At 41.3% G+C, this 16,588-nt stretch overlaps 1 protein-coding gene across 1 annotated transcript; it reads left to right on the top strand.

Moving 5' to 3' along the window:
* The first annotated feature begins 376 nt into the window (after positions 1–376).
* Positions 377–1,895, top strand: LOC127297260 (uncharacterized). Its single transcript, XM_051327554.2, has 3 exons — positions 377–683; positions 917–992; positions 1,120–1,895. The coding sequence occupies exons 1-3, from the start codon at positions 675–677 to the stop codon at positions 1,701–1,703; spliced, it is 669 nt and encodes a 222-aa protein (XP_051183514.1). The 5' UTR covers positions 377–674; the 3' UTR covers positions 1,704–1,895.
* Positions 1,896–16,588: the final 14,693 nt, after the last annotated feature.

Raw genomic sequence — 16,588 nt, 5'->3', positions numbered from 1 at the left:
AGATACTACAGCTGTAACACAGATCGAGGGGTCTCAAAAAAGGATAAAAAAGGTTTCGATGATTAGGGCGTACTGCTGCGTGGGACAGACGTGGACTGCATTGCTTGGCCCTTCCCCGTGCCCGATCGGAGCAGGCAGCCCAGCGGCTTAGGCAGGATTGATTCCCACCAGTTCCTCCTCACCCGATCGATCGCCTCCACTCGCACTCTGTTTTACTAGTCGCGCACACGGCCACAAACAGAAAAAAGGCGGAGACGTACGAAGCCGGTTTCGGGAGAGATGGTGGCAGAGAAACTGACTTGCCATTGCCATTGCCATACATCCACTTCACAGACATAAGTAGTAGAGTTTGGGTCCAGACCCACCTCCACTACGCACTGCGCTTCGCACCAACGCTACCTAGAAAGTGGCACGCGCGCGCGAACGTCTCGTCTCTTCTCTCGCCGGCCGCTAGTATTTAGGACCACGCTCCATCGGCCTCCCGCTCAACAATTCCCTCTGCCTGCCTCTCTCGAGTCGTCGCTCGCCTAACCTTGGCACTGCTAGCTGTGATCGCCATTCTCAAACCCACTACCCTAGCAAGCTATATATTCTCGCCTATCCATTTCATCTTCTTTCTGATCACCCCATTCTGCAATTCTCTTCTGAGAGTCAGTCGAGGCGCGGCAGCAGGCATGTCGAAGGTGAGTTCCTGATGCTTATTCTGAGAGCTTCAGATCCTGATTCCATGTAGAGAACATATGAATGTTGATTGTCTGTGGTTCTCTCGAGGATCTTGCTTTAGAATCAGGGAACGCTTTTCCTTTTCTCTCTCTACACTTCAAGTGTTGGGTTAAAGTGTCAGTCATACATTGCCTGCATCGAACTGCCTTCCTCTGTTCGTGGCTAACCATGGGGCATGTTTCCTCTTCTGCAGAAGGTTGTAGTGAAGCTGGATCTGCATGACAACAAGGACAAGCAGAAGGCCATGAAGGCCGTCTCCGTGCTAGTCGGTACGTACCCACCGATCCACCGACACTGCTTCAAGATGAACCCATCTCCAAGTGGCTCACTGACTGATCCAAGGCGACTCTGTTTTATGTTGTTTCATCATCATGCTCTGTTCTATCGTTCTGTCAGGCATCGACGCCATAACCATGGACCTGGCGTCGCGCAAGATGACGGTGATCGGGACCATGGACCCGGTGGACGTGGTGAGCAAGCTGCGCAAGGGCTGGGCGGCCTACATCGAGTCCGTCGGCCCGGCCAAGGAGCCCGAGAAGAAGGAGGAGAAGAAGGAGGAGGCCAAGAAGGACGGCGACGGGGCGGCCAAGAAGGAAGACGGCGAGAAGAAGGGGGAGGGGGACGGCGGCAAGAAGGATGGCGACGCCAAGAAGGAGGAGGGCGAAGGCAAGAAGAAGGAAGGCGACGGCGACAAGAAGGAAGGTGACAAGAAAGAGGAGGGCGACGGGAAGAAGGACGAGGCCAAGAAGGACGACGGCGCCGGTGGCGATCAGAAGAAGCCCGTCGCGGTGTTCCCGCATCACATGCCGTTGCAGCACCAGATGCCCCCACCGTACATGTTCAACGCCGACTACATGATGAACCAATACCGGCCGCCGCAGCCGCCGGCAGCATACCAGCCACCGTACGTGCCGCCGCAGTACTACTACGTCCGGAACATGAGCATGGAGGAGAACCCAAACTCGTGCGTCATCTGCTGATTATTAAGGCCGGCCGCATGCGCGCGTATATACGTACGTGCTAGCTCCCGTCCCTAGCTAGCTCACCTTGCGAGAGGTGATCGATAATCATCAGTGTATAGTGTATCTCGATCTTTTTACGAGACCAACAACAATGTTTGCAAAAAATGAAATGAGTACGACGACGTATACGTACATATATACGTACTGCCACGTCATCTTGCAAGAAAAGCGATGGGTGATATGGGGTGCATCATGAGTAGTCATATGCATGTGAGGGCTGTTCAAACTTTGCTTTCTAAAATGCTGAAATAGTACCGCGCGAACAACATGGTTCTTGGCATTTTCTCTCGCAAACTGTACCCATGTGTAATGCCATCGTACAGAATACTGTTAGTTTCTTCAGCACGTTATGGTCGACCATGAGAATCGGTGGCCGTTGGAGAGATCTCCGTCCCGTACAGTTTTTGTTGGCACGAATCCAAATTATGGTGACCCAGCTGGATGCAATGCATCATCTTGCTCTCTGCCTGTTGTTTGATCAGTCATGCATAAGATTCACGTGTTATTTGAATTCGAGGGGGGACACGATCAAATTCTTTGGCAAAACTTTCCACGTTAGAATTATGGGGGTTCTATGATTTGAATGGATTAATGAAAACCTAAGCACTAACTGCACATCGTCATCTCCTTATTACTACTACTCCCTCCCTTCCACAAGACTAGCCACAATAGGCTTAAATGCTATCATGCATGCTGTTTGGTAAAAATCTAATACATTAATTAATGAAGAGTGTATCATAGAACGGAAAACTAAAAACTTAATATTGTGAATATGCGGTTTAAAACTTTTACGAGATGGGCTTAACAAATGCGGAATAAAACTAGCGTTTACTTTGTCAAGCCCAAAGCCTATATACTATGGTTCCCCTATGTGCACCAACAACTTATGCTAAGCAATACAATCAACTATGTGATAGTAAGATATATAACTTCAAGCACGATGGTTATCACAAAGTAAAGTGCATAAGTAAAGAGCTCAGGTATAGAGACAACCGAGGCACGCGGGAGACGATGATTTATCCCGAAGTTCACACTCTTGCGATCGCTAATCTCCATTGGAGAGGTGCGGTGGCTTAGTGCTCCCGAACGCCACAAATGGCCTCACCTTGAGATGTGGTTGCTCGATGCACACCAATGCCAAAAAGGTCTCACCCCAAGATGCAGTAGTCACACCACACACCGAGCGCTACGAAGGTGCCCACCTTATTCTCCGGCGACCCCGCCACAAAGACCTAGGTCACGGTTCCACTAAGGGATTTCCTTCGAGGCGGAAACCGGGCCTTACACAAAGGTTGGGGCACACATCCACAACTTAATTGGAGGCTCCCAACAAATCACCACAAAGGCCTAGAATCCATCTAGGGTTCCAAGAACCCAAGAGAAACAACCTTCTTGCTTTCACCACCACGAATCTTCGTGGAAAGCTCAAACGATGCACCAAATGCAATGGCAAGAACACCACAAAGATGCTCAAATTCTTCTCTCTCGAATTCCAACAAAGCTACAAAAGCTATTGGGGGAATAAGAGAGAAAAAACAAATAGGAGAACACAAAGAACTCCAAGATCTAGATCTAGTGTGTTCCCCTCACTTAGAGAGGATATTGATTGGTGGAAATGTAGATCTAGATCTCCTCTCTCTTTTCCCTCAAATGGGGGTAAGAATCATGGAGGGATTGAGAGATAGAGCAAGCTACTCAAGAACAATAATGGAGGAGAGAGAATGTGAGTAGTAACCAGCCCAAGGAGGAAGAAGGGGACCTTTTATAGGTCCCCACAAAGTATGACCGTTTAGATCTTCCCCGGCCAGATTATCCGGGACGGATTACTGGAAAAAATCTGGCCCCCGAAAAACGGCTAAGGACCAGAAAAAAGATGCCCCTGGATGGGGGCTGGATATTTGGCCGGATTTGTTTTTGGGCCGGGTATTTCGGGGGCCGGATAATCCCCCCCCCCCCCCCCACCCCGCCCAACTTAGGCCGGATTATCCGCCCCCTGAAAACAGGCAAAAACATCAAACTGAAACGGGCATAACTTTAGCATCCGGACTCCGATTTTGATGATCTTGGGCTCGTTTTGTAGCTAGGAAAAAGCTCTACAAGATCATGCAGGGACCACCATAGTCCAATAAGGGAGGATATAAACAAATTATGAAAGGTTTGACCTATCTAAAAAAGACATACCGGTAAAACCTTCAACCTTAAAAATGCAACAAGTTGCCCGTGCAAAAACCATTCGTGATGAGCTAGAGCTTGTCTCTAAAACATCACATGGATAAGATACAAATAACAACCAAGAAAGATGATGCAGGGATGCAAGGATGCAAAGGTTTGATCTCTCCGAAGGATACTGTCGAGTTACTCACTCGAGAGCCTCTTGATATGTGGTGACCCGGCATACCACTGCATGGTGTAGTATGCAAGTCTGATATAACACCAATGAAACACCGTTCCACTAGTATTATATCGCTCAGAGTGGTACAACAGAAACATATGCGGGTCCAAGGCATGTCTATAGAATTACAACATTGACTCTATTACATAAGATCATCACAGCCTCCTACTTTACAATGAGGTAAATCTGTAAATAAACTCCAGAAGAACGACTCGTAGTCTAATCCTATCACGAACTCTATTTGTAGAGTATTTGACTAGCTGTAGGGGCTATGAATAGATTCTAGCTAAATAGGAGCTAGGTTTAGGAAGCTAGTTCCTTTCTATGGCTAAACTAGGTTTTCTCCTTGTTGGACGTGGTATCTGACTCCTCTGACATGGTCCTGTCTCTTGAAGTTGTTGTTAACTCCTCGGTCTTCGAGTTGCACTGTAGATCCTCCATCGTGGCCTCCATATCTAAGCAGGGGATTTAAGAGTGGGATGAGTACGAGCGTACTCAACAAGTTCATTATAGGAAAGAGGTGTTTAATGCACTAGCTACAGCATTAGACCAGAAAGTCTAATACCAATGCAAGTTTTCATAACCATTTCTTCAAAAGGTTGCTTTTATTCAGAAGAACTATGTCCGTCAGCCTTCACCGGTTTACTAGAACTTCATGGAGCTCCTTTCCGGCCGCGTTCGCAGTTCCATATCCCGGAACAGGGAGTGACAGGTCACGGTTCTTTACACTCTGCAGAGGTGTGTTGCTTTACCCATAAGAGATCTTAACCTTGGTGCCAACCGAGTCTAGTTCTCGTCCACGCTTCCTTTGGTGTGAGGCTCGGTATAAGGTCTAGCCAATCATGTTCCTCCGCTACCTCGAACACCCACCCTTTGTTGCATACCCCGACCCTGGGTCCTCGTCGGTCCTCTTATACCACTTAAGGATGGACCCCGACCACGACAACAGTTTGGGACTCGTTAACCAAACTCCTTCGCCGGTAGCTGCAACCCATCATAGACCGCAATACCGTGGGGACTTTAGGCTTCCCCAGCCCACCGCTTGCACTTCGAGCGACAAGTGTCTACGGACTATGCCGTGGGGACTTAAGGCTTCCCCAGCCCACCGCTTGCCCTGACAGATACAAGTGTCTACGGTAAAGCGCATCCGTTGATGAACGAGAGGTGGAAACACTTTTGACTACTCCGTCCCACTCCGGATCTTATGGTTAACACGGATATTACGGCACAAGAATCACTGGCGACATTTGTTGTTTAATCCTAGATGGATATAAGCCCGTGCAATGGAACCTCCACCATATCAACACAATCCATGGTTCCATTGCCCACCACATAGTCATATTCATAGTTATGAAAGTAGTGGTTTTGATTTTTATGCAATAGTGATAACCATAATACTTTGCAAGTAATTTGATAGAGATACACAAATGACATGAGCAAGTGATGAACTTGCCTTTCTTGGCTGCAAGATTATGCAGACAAGGTCTTCGATGCGTAATAACTCCAAATTCTGAAATAGCATCATCGTCCGGTAAGGACGATGTTTAAAAGATTGGCAAAGATGCATAATGCATAAGTATGAGATGCAATCGCTCTAAGCGTGTCCTAACCCCGATGATTTAGGATTAGTGAGTTGTAATGATTAATTCAGGGTGTGTTGCATTTTTAGAGTGATTCACAGACAAGGTTCTTATTCAGGTTTGTGTGGTTTGAGAATCATAAGCAGATGGTACAATGCATAGTAATAATCATGCACACCTGTGAATAGTAGTTGTATAATAAGTAAAGAGCAGCTTGTCAATTTTAAGTTCTATAGTGCATGGTTGATGATTACTTATTATATATTTCAAAAGAATAACTTTTGAAGAACATGTTCTTTGATGAGGAACAAGTATGATAATTAGGTTTGTGGGGTTCTATGGTTTTCTATGATTCTAATTGGTTTCTGGAGTAAGTAGTAGATATTATATGGATCCAAACAAGGTTGGATTCATCAATAGTAGGTGGAGTTATGCCTAGGCATCCTAAGCAATTCATTAAACATGGTTGTTGTCAAGGTTGGTTTATCTTGCTAGTGATAGCTGGCTAGGGTTTATAGGTCCTTATAAGCAGGGTTGGTGATGATTCCCTATTTTCTTCAAAAGAATAACTTTTGAAGAACATACTTCTTAAATAATAAGAAGTATATCAATTAGGGTTGTAGTGATCTAGGTTTTACTGTTGGTTCTATTAAGTAAGGAGTAATTGACTCCTGAATAGGATGGTTCATAATTATGAAGTATTTGTAGGGTTCAGTGGACTATGGTTATGTAATGATAAATATTGGGCCTAGATGCTATTTGGGTTCATCACAGTGGTGTGATGCTAAACATGGATGAATAAGGATGATGGTTTTGACAGTAGAAGCTAGGGTTTAAACTTGGTTGATCCTACTTGATCAACTGGGTTTAGTGATATGCATACATGGAATACTAATTTGCTAGTGATAGGGTTCTACAGTTTATGTGGACATAGTTATGTCTTTAGTTGCTAATTATGGCTCTATGGTAATGGAGTAACATGATCACATGTTCTAACCTAGGGTTTAGGTTAGAATTAAATTAAGGTTCACATGTAATAATGGAACTAGGTTCTAAATGGCATTAGGGTTTTAGGATTTCACATGAAATGATGAGTTCCTAGTTTTCTTTCTTATGGACCTAGGGTTTACTATTTATCATGGAGTTCTATGATTAATAACTTCATTTTGAATTTGAAGTTATTAATAACTTCTAAATAAAAATAATATTTAATTTGACATTTATCATTTTTAAAATAATTAATAATTAGGGTAATTATTAATCAGGGTTTAAATCTCTCTAATAAAGATTTAACAAAATAACAAATGAAGAAAATTAGTTTTAATGTTTTCTTTATTTATTTACTGGTTTTTATTTACTTTTGGAATTTTTTTACTAATTATTGAATTTTGATTGAATTTAGAATTTAAATTAAAGGTTTAAATAACAAATATTGAATAATCGAATTTTTATTAAAATTTAAAATTTCATTTTATATTTTTATTGGATAGGGTTTATCTTTATAAGAATTTTGATATCTTATACTTATTTTTCTGAACTATATTGGATTTTCTACAATTTGTCAAAGTTTCAGCAATTAATGGATTTGAAATAAAACAACAGAAATGCTAATCGTACCCGGCCAGATTACCCGCAGGGACACTGACCGGTGGGCCAATGGCCAGGTCAGACGCCACATCAGCGTGGACTGGTCAAAATTGCTGGCGTGGCCAGGGAGCTCTTGGCCGACGGCCAGTTGCCGACGTTGCCGGCAATTCGGGGCTCCCGCGCCCATCCAGAGCAGCGGGGTAGATGCGCGGTGCTGTGCTGAGCCAAAGGGTGGTGGCGCCGCTCCCTATTGGTTACCGGAGTATCTCCGGCGAGCATAAACAGCGGCGGCGCACGACGGACTACGGCGGCGGCAGGCTACGGTGCATGCTGGGCCAAATATGGGGCTTGAGAGACGCGTGAGCTCACCCTTGTTGCGCAGAGATGCTCAGGCGAGGCGGAAATGGCCGGACGGCGACGATATCGTCCATGGCCGCGGCGGCGGTAGTCGGAGAAGATGGCCAAATTCGCCGGAACGGAGGCTTCCCTGGACGCCATCTTCCTCCCAGATGGAGTAGAAGTCGAGGCGCACCTCCAGGGCTTCACCATTGAGCTTCGGGCGGCCCCAATCGGCGGCGCGATAGGATGGCCGGCGAGCTAGGGTTTCAAGATTCTGGTCGTTTGAGACGAAGGGAGAGAAATGGGAAGCTTCTGCGCCTTTTATACGGGTTTCGGTGTGTGCTGGCGGTCAGCGTCGGCGGCGGCGACCGCGGGACGTGTCCCTCCTCGTCGCGGTGTCGACCTCCTGGGCGTGCAGTGGAGAAGACGAAGACGATGACCTTCGTCTCGTCTTTATCCACGGTGAAACGGTACGTGGACCGGATTCTGATGATGGACTGGGCCGTGCCAATGGGCTTGTGCTGGGCTGCTGCGTTGCTTCATGGCCAGGTAAGCCTCTTCTCCTCTCTTTTTCTTTTATTTGTTTTCTTTTTCTGTTTTATAATTCTGTTTTGAATTATAATTTGATTTCCTTTCTATTTTGCAGGTCTTGCTTATTTGAACCATACAATTATTAGTACAAGGCACTGCAAATACTTTAAAGATTATTGTGGTGTGTTATAAAATTCAATAGGAATACTAGAGCATAGATTTATTAATTACTATTAGGATTTGAATTGAATAACCATATATGCATTGGTTTGAATATTGCCCTTGGAAATATCCAAATTACTTTTCCAATGATTGTTGATCTTACTTAATGATATATAGAGTTTTATTTGATTTTATCTTGCAAGAAACAATTCCAAAGTAATGTTTATTTATGAGTTTCAAATAAGAGAGTGATTGGGATAGCATAATTTCATGTGCTAAAATATCTCTAGGGTTTTAATCTCCTATTTGAGAATGTTGTCACCTGCATTATTTTATGTGAACACTTATTTGTTAGGGTCTTGTAAGGTTTATAATAACCCTATTTCAAGGTTAGCACTGCTATTATATTTTGATACACCATGTAATATCAAGAGTAGATATTACCCTCATCATGGTTGGGTCTTGTTATGAAGATAAGTGGTTGATCACCACTTATGGGTTTTAATTAGAAAATATATCACAAGGGTTTCTTATGTTCATGAATTGAAGCATAAGATAGTATTGAGGGTGCAATTCTGGTTATAGGGATGAACTGCCACCATATTGCATTGGCTAGATTTACTCTTCCCAATGCATGATAAAATGGTTACTTGCTCAATATTTCATGTGCTTCTCTAGTTACTAAGGATTTGAGAATTGGTTTTATCTTATACCAAAAGATTTCTATTATACCCTTAATCTATTGTTAGAGTAACTAAAAGTTGTTATAGTTCTTTTTATAGTTAACGTTGGTCATATGAATGGAGGGTTTCTCACCATATTAAGTATGGAGTTTTACTCTAAGGTTTTCTTATGTTTCTTAGGTGAAGAATAAGTGGAATGTAGATGTAGTAGAATTCTACTTGTGATCACCAAGTGATTCACAAAGAAAGGTTGGGATATAAGTCTAGGGTTGCTTACTAGTGATCTCCCTATAATTTCATGTGGTGAATTATATCTATTTATCATATAGGGTTTAACTTCTGGCTTATCCTTCTATTTCTCCAACTCATGATTATGGCATTATCTTGGTCCACTATTCTCAATGGCTTCTACTCCCAATTCTTAGAGTATATGATCATTACCCAATTTGTAATGATCAAAGGTTTGGCTTCCAAAGTTATCTCTCAAGAATTAGGTTTCTCACTCTCAAGATCAAGTGTTGTCTTGATCAAGTAAATATATACTTTCTTTTATAGTTTCTTGAATGGGCATGGTTATGGTTGTCTTAATTATCTTGAGTATAACACCATGGGTTGAGCTTTCTCATTTAAGATTGGTTATTCTAGGGTTTATGGTGTACTCCTAATATTTATTTAGGTTGCTGAGCCAAAGATTCAATTGTCTATCTTAGTTGGTTTATTCCACTCCTTATTTCACTAAGTCATGGGTATAGTCTTATTCCATTTGGTATTTGGTGATCTCACCACTTCAAGGTGGAATGGTTTACCTAATACTTTAGTTCAAAGTTTAGCATTGATTCTTAAATAGGTAAAGCTAGAACTAGTATGATTGGTCTCTCTCTCATTTGGGAAGGACTGGAATAATACTCTAGGGTTCCTCTTGAAGATGATGATTTGAATACTTGGATGTATATCCAAGGTTTAGCTCAAGGTTTGTTATTGCTTCTCTAATAATTATAATAGAACTCTCACCTCTCTAGGTTTGATGTAAAACTATTTGGAATAGAGAAGAATATATATTTCTTAAGTTGAATCTCCTTATCTTGTTTCCAGGAATAAAGTAGAGTGAATACCATGAGGTTCATGGTAGGATCTTGGATTTGTTTAAGACATGGAAAAGATAAGTGAAGAATAGTTTCTCCAATTATTGTTACTTGATTTCCAAATAAATGGATGTTCCTATGTTATGGCAAGGAATTCCATATTATGATCTTTTATAAGATCAAGCAATTGATCATTGAGTAGAGTGTTGTTGTGTTGATTATTAGTTCCATTTGATCTAACCCCTTAGATCAAATTATCTCTTCCCAAAACAAGGTTTTAGCAAAGTCACATTGAGGTTTGTAGCGCTTGACTTGATGAGCTACTTCAATTCCACCAAGGTCAAGTGAAACTTCAGTTACTGTGACTGTTTTACTTTAAAGCGCGAAAATTCCCCAGATTTTCTATGCATGAATGCAATGCACACATCTGTTTCCTCTATTTCTGTAACCCCAATACCTGGGATATTACAGTCTCTACCCCTTAAACTAAACTTCGTCCTCGAAGTTTGATATCTCTCATGTTTCGGAGTGTGGATCTGTCTTGTGCAGACTACATCTTTTCTCAAACTCCTTGGTGATCTTACTGGATATAATTGAATATATCCCTTGTCCAGATTCTTCCTGGAATCATTTAGGGTTTGTCTCTGAACATTAGTTTCTAACTCCAGTTCTATGATTTTCTTCCGAGAATCTAATAATACCTGTCTCTGAACCATGGCTCTTACTTTGATTCATTGATTTCTTCCAACTATTATAATCTTGTTTCCTTTCTCATTGAATATTAAATGATTAGGACTTCTTCTGGTCCTGACAGTCTTAATTGAGGACTAATTGGATAACAATCTCCTATTTGAAAAAATAGGTCTTTGTTTTCCCTTACTACCAAAAGTGCAGTAATGGTACTTGGTAAGGCACTTACCATGGAAATGGTTGTGATGGTTTCTTTCCCTAGGAATGGATTAGACTCATTTAGTCCATCCAATCAGAGTTTATAATTGATACCTATAACTATTTTGGGTTATTTAGGTTCCATGAAAGGAATCATTCTATTAGTCTTTGGTATTGGTATGTTCAATTTCCTTCGGTCTTTGGCCTTATTGAGCTGTATATGGTATATAGTATTTTCTTCGTCCAACTTCTTTATGCTTAACTTACTTGAGCTTTCGTACTTCTGAGTAAATATTACTCACTTTCTCAAGTTCTAGTCCACTTCTTTCTTCCTCGAGGTATGAATCTCGGCTTCTGGTCTGACATCCTTCTGAAAGTGGTGTTCAACAATCTTATGAAAATAAGATTGAACTTCCTCTCAGTTCAGACCTTCTTCATCTATCTTGCTTAAAGTATTGAGTTATTGTACATCCAACTCAATCTTTACTCTACCCCTTGGAGTTTTCTTATGATCTTCAACTCCTTTTCTTCCAACTATTGGACTTATGATTAAAATATTGGTATAGGTCTTGTTTATCTATACCACTATATAGTACAACAGTTTTTGAACTTGGATTTACCACTCCCCTACAGTTTTCCCGCCATAGCTTCTTTTGGAGTGATCCAGGCCGTTCATTGGAAAGATGACCCTTGTATCTACCACTCATCATATCCCAACTCGGCAGATCGCACGGTTGGGGACGCTCGGATTCGCCAGCTTATTTTGCCGCGCGTGGGCTTGTGGTGAAGTGGCTCGAAGGTTCAGGACGTCTCCAGGATGCTCTGACTCCTTCCAAGGTAGCTTGTACGCATAGGCCAGCATGACATGATCGGTCCCACAAATGATCTTATCTGCTGTACAGAGAACGCATGCTATTAATTCTTGCAACATAAAACGGGTAGACTACTAGGAAAAGAGAGCGTTTTAGTAGTACAACGAGTTAATATTCGCTCCAAATAATCATCAACCAATTGGGTCAGTTATGTTTTTAATTTCAACTGTTGTTCCATTTTTAGTTTCAAGTGTATAATTTTTCCTACCTCGCAGTAAAAGTAAAAAGTTCAAGCTGTCGATTAAAATCGGGTGTACTTCTCAATTTCAATTGTCTATTTCTCCTACCACGCAATTAGAAAATTTGAATAAAAATCTGCAGTAACTTTGTTGTATTTCTGACATTATAAAATACATTCGTCGATGAACTGATGATACTTATCTTTATAACTTTCCGGAAATCCAATTTGCCTCACGGGTGCATATGAACCTATTGGGCGAGAACACATTTGAAAATGGCAAAAAATTCTGAAATAAAATTCTGCATGCACATCTACATATTCTATATTTGCAAACAAATTTTATTTGGGGAGGGGGGAGAGGGGGAGAAAATTTTATGGGGGCTGTTTAAAAAGGACAAAAGAAAGAAATTTTTTGTGTCCTGTGTAAATTTTAATTTTTTATATTCTTGGTATTTATTTTTTACCCTTTTATAAATAAGTTCATATGCATCTATGAGCCAAAATACTACCTCTAAAAAAATCATACCTTTTCTTATACCTTGTCGTTGTTAGTTGCGTGTAGAGGTGGGGAATCACCATCACCGTCTAAGTTGGATGGAGCTGCCGGCCAGATAAGGCGTTTTTGCACTCGGTAGCATATGCTCCCTATTTTTTAAACGACTTCAAAACGCAGTTTAAAATGTCGAAAAATTTGAACCAGAAATTGACTCATACATGTCAGACATTCTATGTGCTCATAAAATTGTTTCGCCAAAAACCGACATTATTTGTGTCGTGTGCAAAAAGACAAAAATTTGTTCTAAAAAAGCTTTTAACGGTATATTATCGACATATACACATCAAATTTTGTTTCATATTTTTTTGATATTCTAAAATATTTTTCTAGGTAACAAGAGCATATGCTCCCAAGTTCAAAAGTAAATTTCTGGTGCCTGTTTAGTTACTTAGTTGAGGAGGGTGCTAGCGCGAACTAGAGATGGGAGTCGCCACCACCGCTTGATAACATTGTGCAGTGTTTTCGGTTGATGATCCTGAGTTCCCGACTCAATAATTCGGTATTGTGTCCCTTGGAGATGATGGTAGTTTAAATTAAGTTTGGGGGATTGAATAAGAGAAGATGTGGAACTTACGAATAACACAAGGATATTGGGGATATTGATTATGGAGATATTTGAACATGTTAGCAATGAGAATGGAGAAATTTAAACAAGTTGTTTGTCATGAGCACGGATGTGAAAAATACATCGTGGTGTAGTTTGGTTCTACCAAGAACAAAGAAAAAGTGCAACTGTATTTATGCGTGCAAAGCACGTGCAACTTACTAGTAATTTATATTCCTCTAAGGTTTTACGAAGAAACTTTGTGGTGTATCCACTCAATTGTGGACATCCAATGTGAATCCTTTGACTAAATGTTTATAGATCTAGCTATTTGGCTGACAAGATTTTTTTATTTGTTCACAAACTTTTGTTACAACTAATTAAATCGTGGACTATTTGTAATACCAACTGATACCAGCTGTGGTTATTATACCAACTGTGGCTATTTGATATCTAAAAATGGATTCTATTATAGGTTCTGATCAACTAGACGAGACATCTTCTGCTTTATTTCGCAGTATTGCTCCTATACCAATTGTGGTCTTCTGATTTCAACTGTAGTCTTCTTACATCTGCTATGGTTTCATATATCATCTTCCTTCATTCAGGGTTTATTTTGCAAGAAAACCACTAGCTGACACTATGAATATAGTATCCTAAGTGATTTCCCATGCATTCCCTCTTCTATGTTGACTATGGATCTGCTTCAGCTTCACCATAATCACCATATTTCTTACCTTCATGCTTCTCATGTACTAAAGTACTCCTATGTTGAGGTAAAGCATGAGTTTTGATTGGTACTATCTTCTAAGTATTGTGGTTACTTCCCACAACTTTACTTCCTTTCTCTGATGAACCTTCATCTTGTCTTCCGAATCTTCCAAAATTCGTCGCTTCCTCACACGAATACTATTACCCTCTAGATCTATAGCATCAAGTAAAAACTTGATATTGCAACATGCATTTGCATATCAAAGTCAAACTTCATGTATGGATCTAGTCAAACAATGAAAATCCAATAAGATCCAAGAAGATTCAGCTTTGTGCATATAATACACACCATCATAAGCCTGAATAGAATAGTTGAGTAAGACATCTCTAAACATCAGGCTCTGATGTGTAGTATATAACACCACATAAGATAGGTTTATATCGTGATACTTAGCACGAATATGGGGATTTCTACTATTTATCTCAACATTTACCGTAATTGCACCTTTGCGATGTGATAAACTTGAAACAAAGTGGTTTGGGATGGTTAAGGTTAACCTAATTTTCTCTGGAAGTACGAACTTAGCCTCCATTTTGTTGAGGACTACTTCAATGATATGTCTGGTTCTAACATCACTATTCTAGACACATAACTATTGGAATATAGCTCCTATACTTCCAAGTTGTTGTATCGTAAGGCTATGGACCTAATGTTCTTGACACAGTTCCCATGGTTTTTGGAACATAATTCTTGCACTATTGTTTAGCACTTGGCTTCTTATTGTACTCCTCCAAAATACTTATCATGTTCTATTCCATCACATAATGATTCTCGAGGTGAATCATATATGATTTCTATCTCTACCATGTAGATAGACATATTTTATTCCTATCTCTCTTCCTTACCTCCCATGATTGACTCATCATGGTCTATACTACCTCATATAACTCATAATTATCACTTACTATCAACTATTTCACAAGTTTGTATAGATTTTACTTACCTATTACTTAACTATAACATGTGTTGGTACACATCTTCCAATAGGATAGTTTCCTTATGGTTGTATCCTCTCTTTGGACTACCATGTATTGTATACCAACTGGGATCTACTCACCTATATTTTTAAGGACTTATTGATGTGCTACATGTTTAGGATTAGCTAACTAACTTCACTTAGTCTTGGTAAGTTGGGTAAGAAATGTTGACTCAAGTGTGTCAGGATTATTCTCAAGTGAATATCCATCTCAAGTCATAAGAAGTATTTGGTTTACCTAGGACAACTTCCTATAGACACTACCAATCCTATAGGTCTCCTTTAAAGGGTTTTAATCCTAGGGTCAAAGCATTTGCTCTGATACCAACTGTGGGGACCCGGCATACCACTGCATGGTGTAGTATGCAAGTCTGATATAACACCAATGAAACACCGTTCCACTAGTATTATATCGCTCAGAGTGGTACAACAGAAACATATGCGGGTCCAAGGCATGTCTATAGAATTACAACATTGACTCTATTACATAAGATCATCACAGCCTCCTACTTTACAATGAGGTAAATCTGTAAATAAACTCCAGAAGAACGACTCGTAGTCTAATCCTATCACGAACTCTATTTGTAGAGTATTTGACTAGCTGTAGGGGCTATGAATAGATTCTAGCTAAATAGGAGCTAGGTTTAGGAAGCTAGTTCCTTTCTATGGCTAAACTAGGTTTTCTCCTTGTTGGACGTGGTATCTGACTCCTCTGACATGGTCCTGTCTCTTGAAGTTGTTGTTAACTCCTCGGTCTTCGAGTTGCACTGTAGATCCTCCATCGTGGCCTCCATATCTAAGCAGGGGATTTAAGAGTGGGATGAGTACGAGCGTACTCAACAAGTTCATTATAGGAAAGAGGTGTTTAATGCACTAGCTACGACATTAGACCAGAAAGTCTAATACCAATGCAAGTTTTCATAACCATTTCTTCAAAAGGTTGCTTTTATTCAGAAGAACTATGTCCGTCAGCCTTCACCGGTTTACTAGAACTTCATGGAGCTCCTTTCCAGCCGCGTTCGCAGTTCCATATCCCGGAACAGGGAGTGACAGGTCACGGTTCTTTACACTCTGCAGAGGTGTGTTGCTTTACCCATAAGAGATCTTAACCTTGGTGCCAACCGAGTCTAGTTCTCGTCCACACTTCCTTTGGTGTGAGGCCCGGTATAAGGTCTAGCCAATCATGTTCCTCCGCTACCTCGAACACCCACCCTTTGTTGCATACCCCGACCCTGGGTCCTCGTCGGTCCTCTTATACCACTTAAGGATGGACCCCGACCACGACAACAGTTTGGGACTCGTTAACCAAACTCCTTCGCCGGTAGCTGCAACCCATCATAGACCGCAATACCGTGGGGACTTTAGGCTTCCCCAGCCCACCGCTTGCACTTCGAGCGACAAGTGTCTACGGACTATGCTGTGGGGACTTAAGGCTTCCCCAGCCCACCGCTTGCCCTGACAGATACAAGTGTCTACGGTAAAGCGCATCCGTTGATGAACGAGAGGTGGAAACACTTTTGACTACTCCGTCCCACTCCGGATCTTATGGTTAACACGGATATTACGGCACAAGAATCACTGGCGACATTTGTTGTTTAATCCTAGATGGATATAAGCCCGTGCAATGGAACCTCCACCATATCAACACAATCCATGGTTCCATTGCCCACCACATAGTCATATTCATAGTTATGAAAG

The sequence above is a fragment of the Lolium perenne genome, chromosome 4 (assembly GCF_019359855.2).
Source record: "Lolium perenne isolate Kyuss_39 chromosome 4, Kyuss_2.0, whole genome shotgun sequence".
NCBI classification, from domain to species: domain Eukaryota; kingdom Viridiplantae; phylum Streptophyta; class Magnoliopsida; order Poales; family Poaceae; genus Lolium; species Lolium perenne.
The sequence above is the reverse complement of the archived record's forward strand: the minus strand, read 5'-3'. Positions and strand labels throughout refer to the sequence as shown.

Bases quoted from the DNA above. Each gene is read 5' to 3' on its own strand.
- LOC127297260 (XM_051327554.2), top strand. The intron at 993-1,119 runs GTACGTACCCAC...TCGTTCTGTCAG, and splicing joins GGCCGTCTCCGTGCTAGTCG to GCATCGACGCCATAACCATG.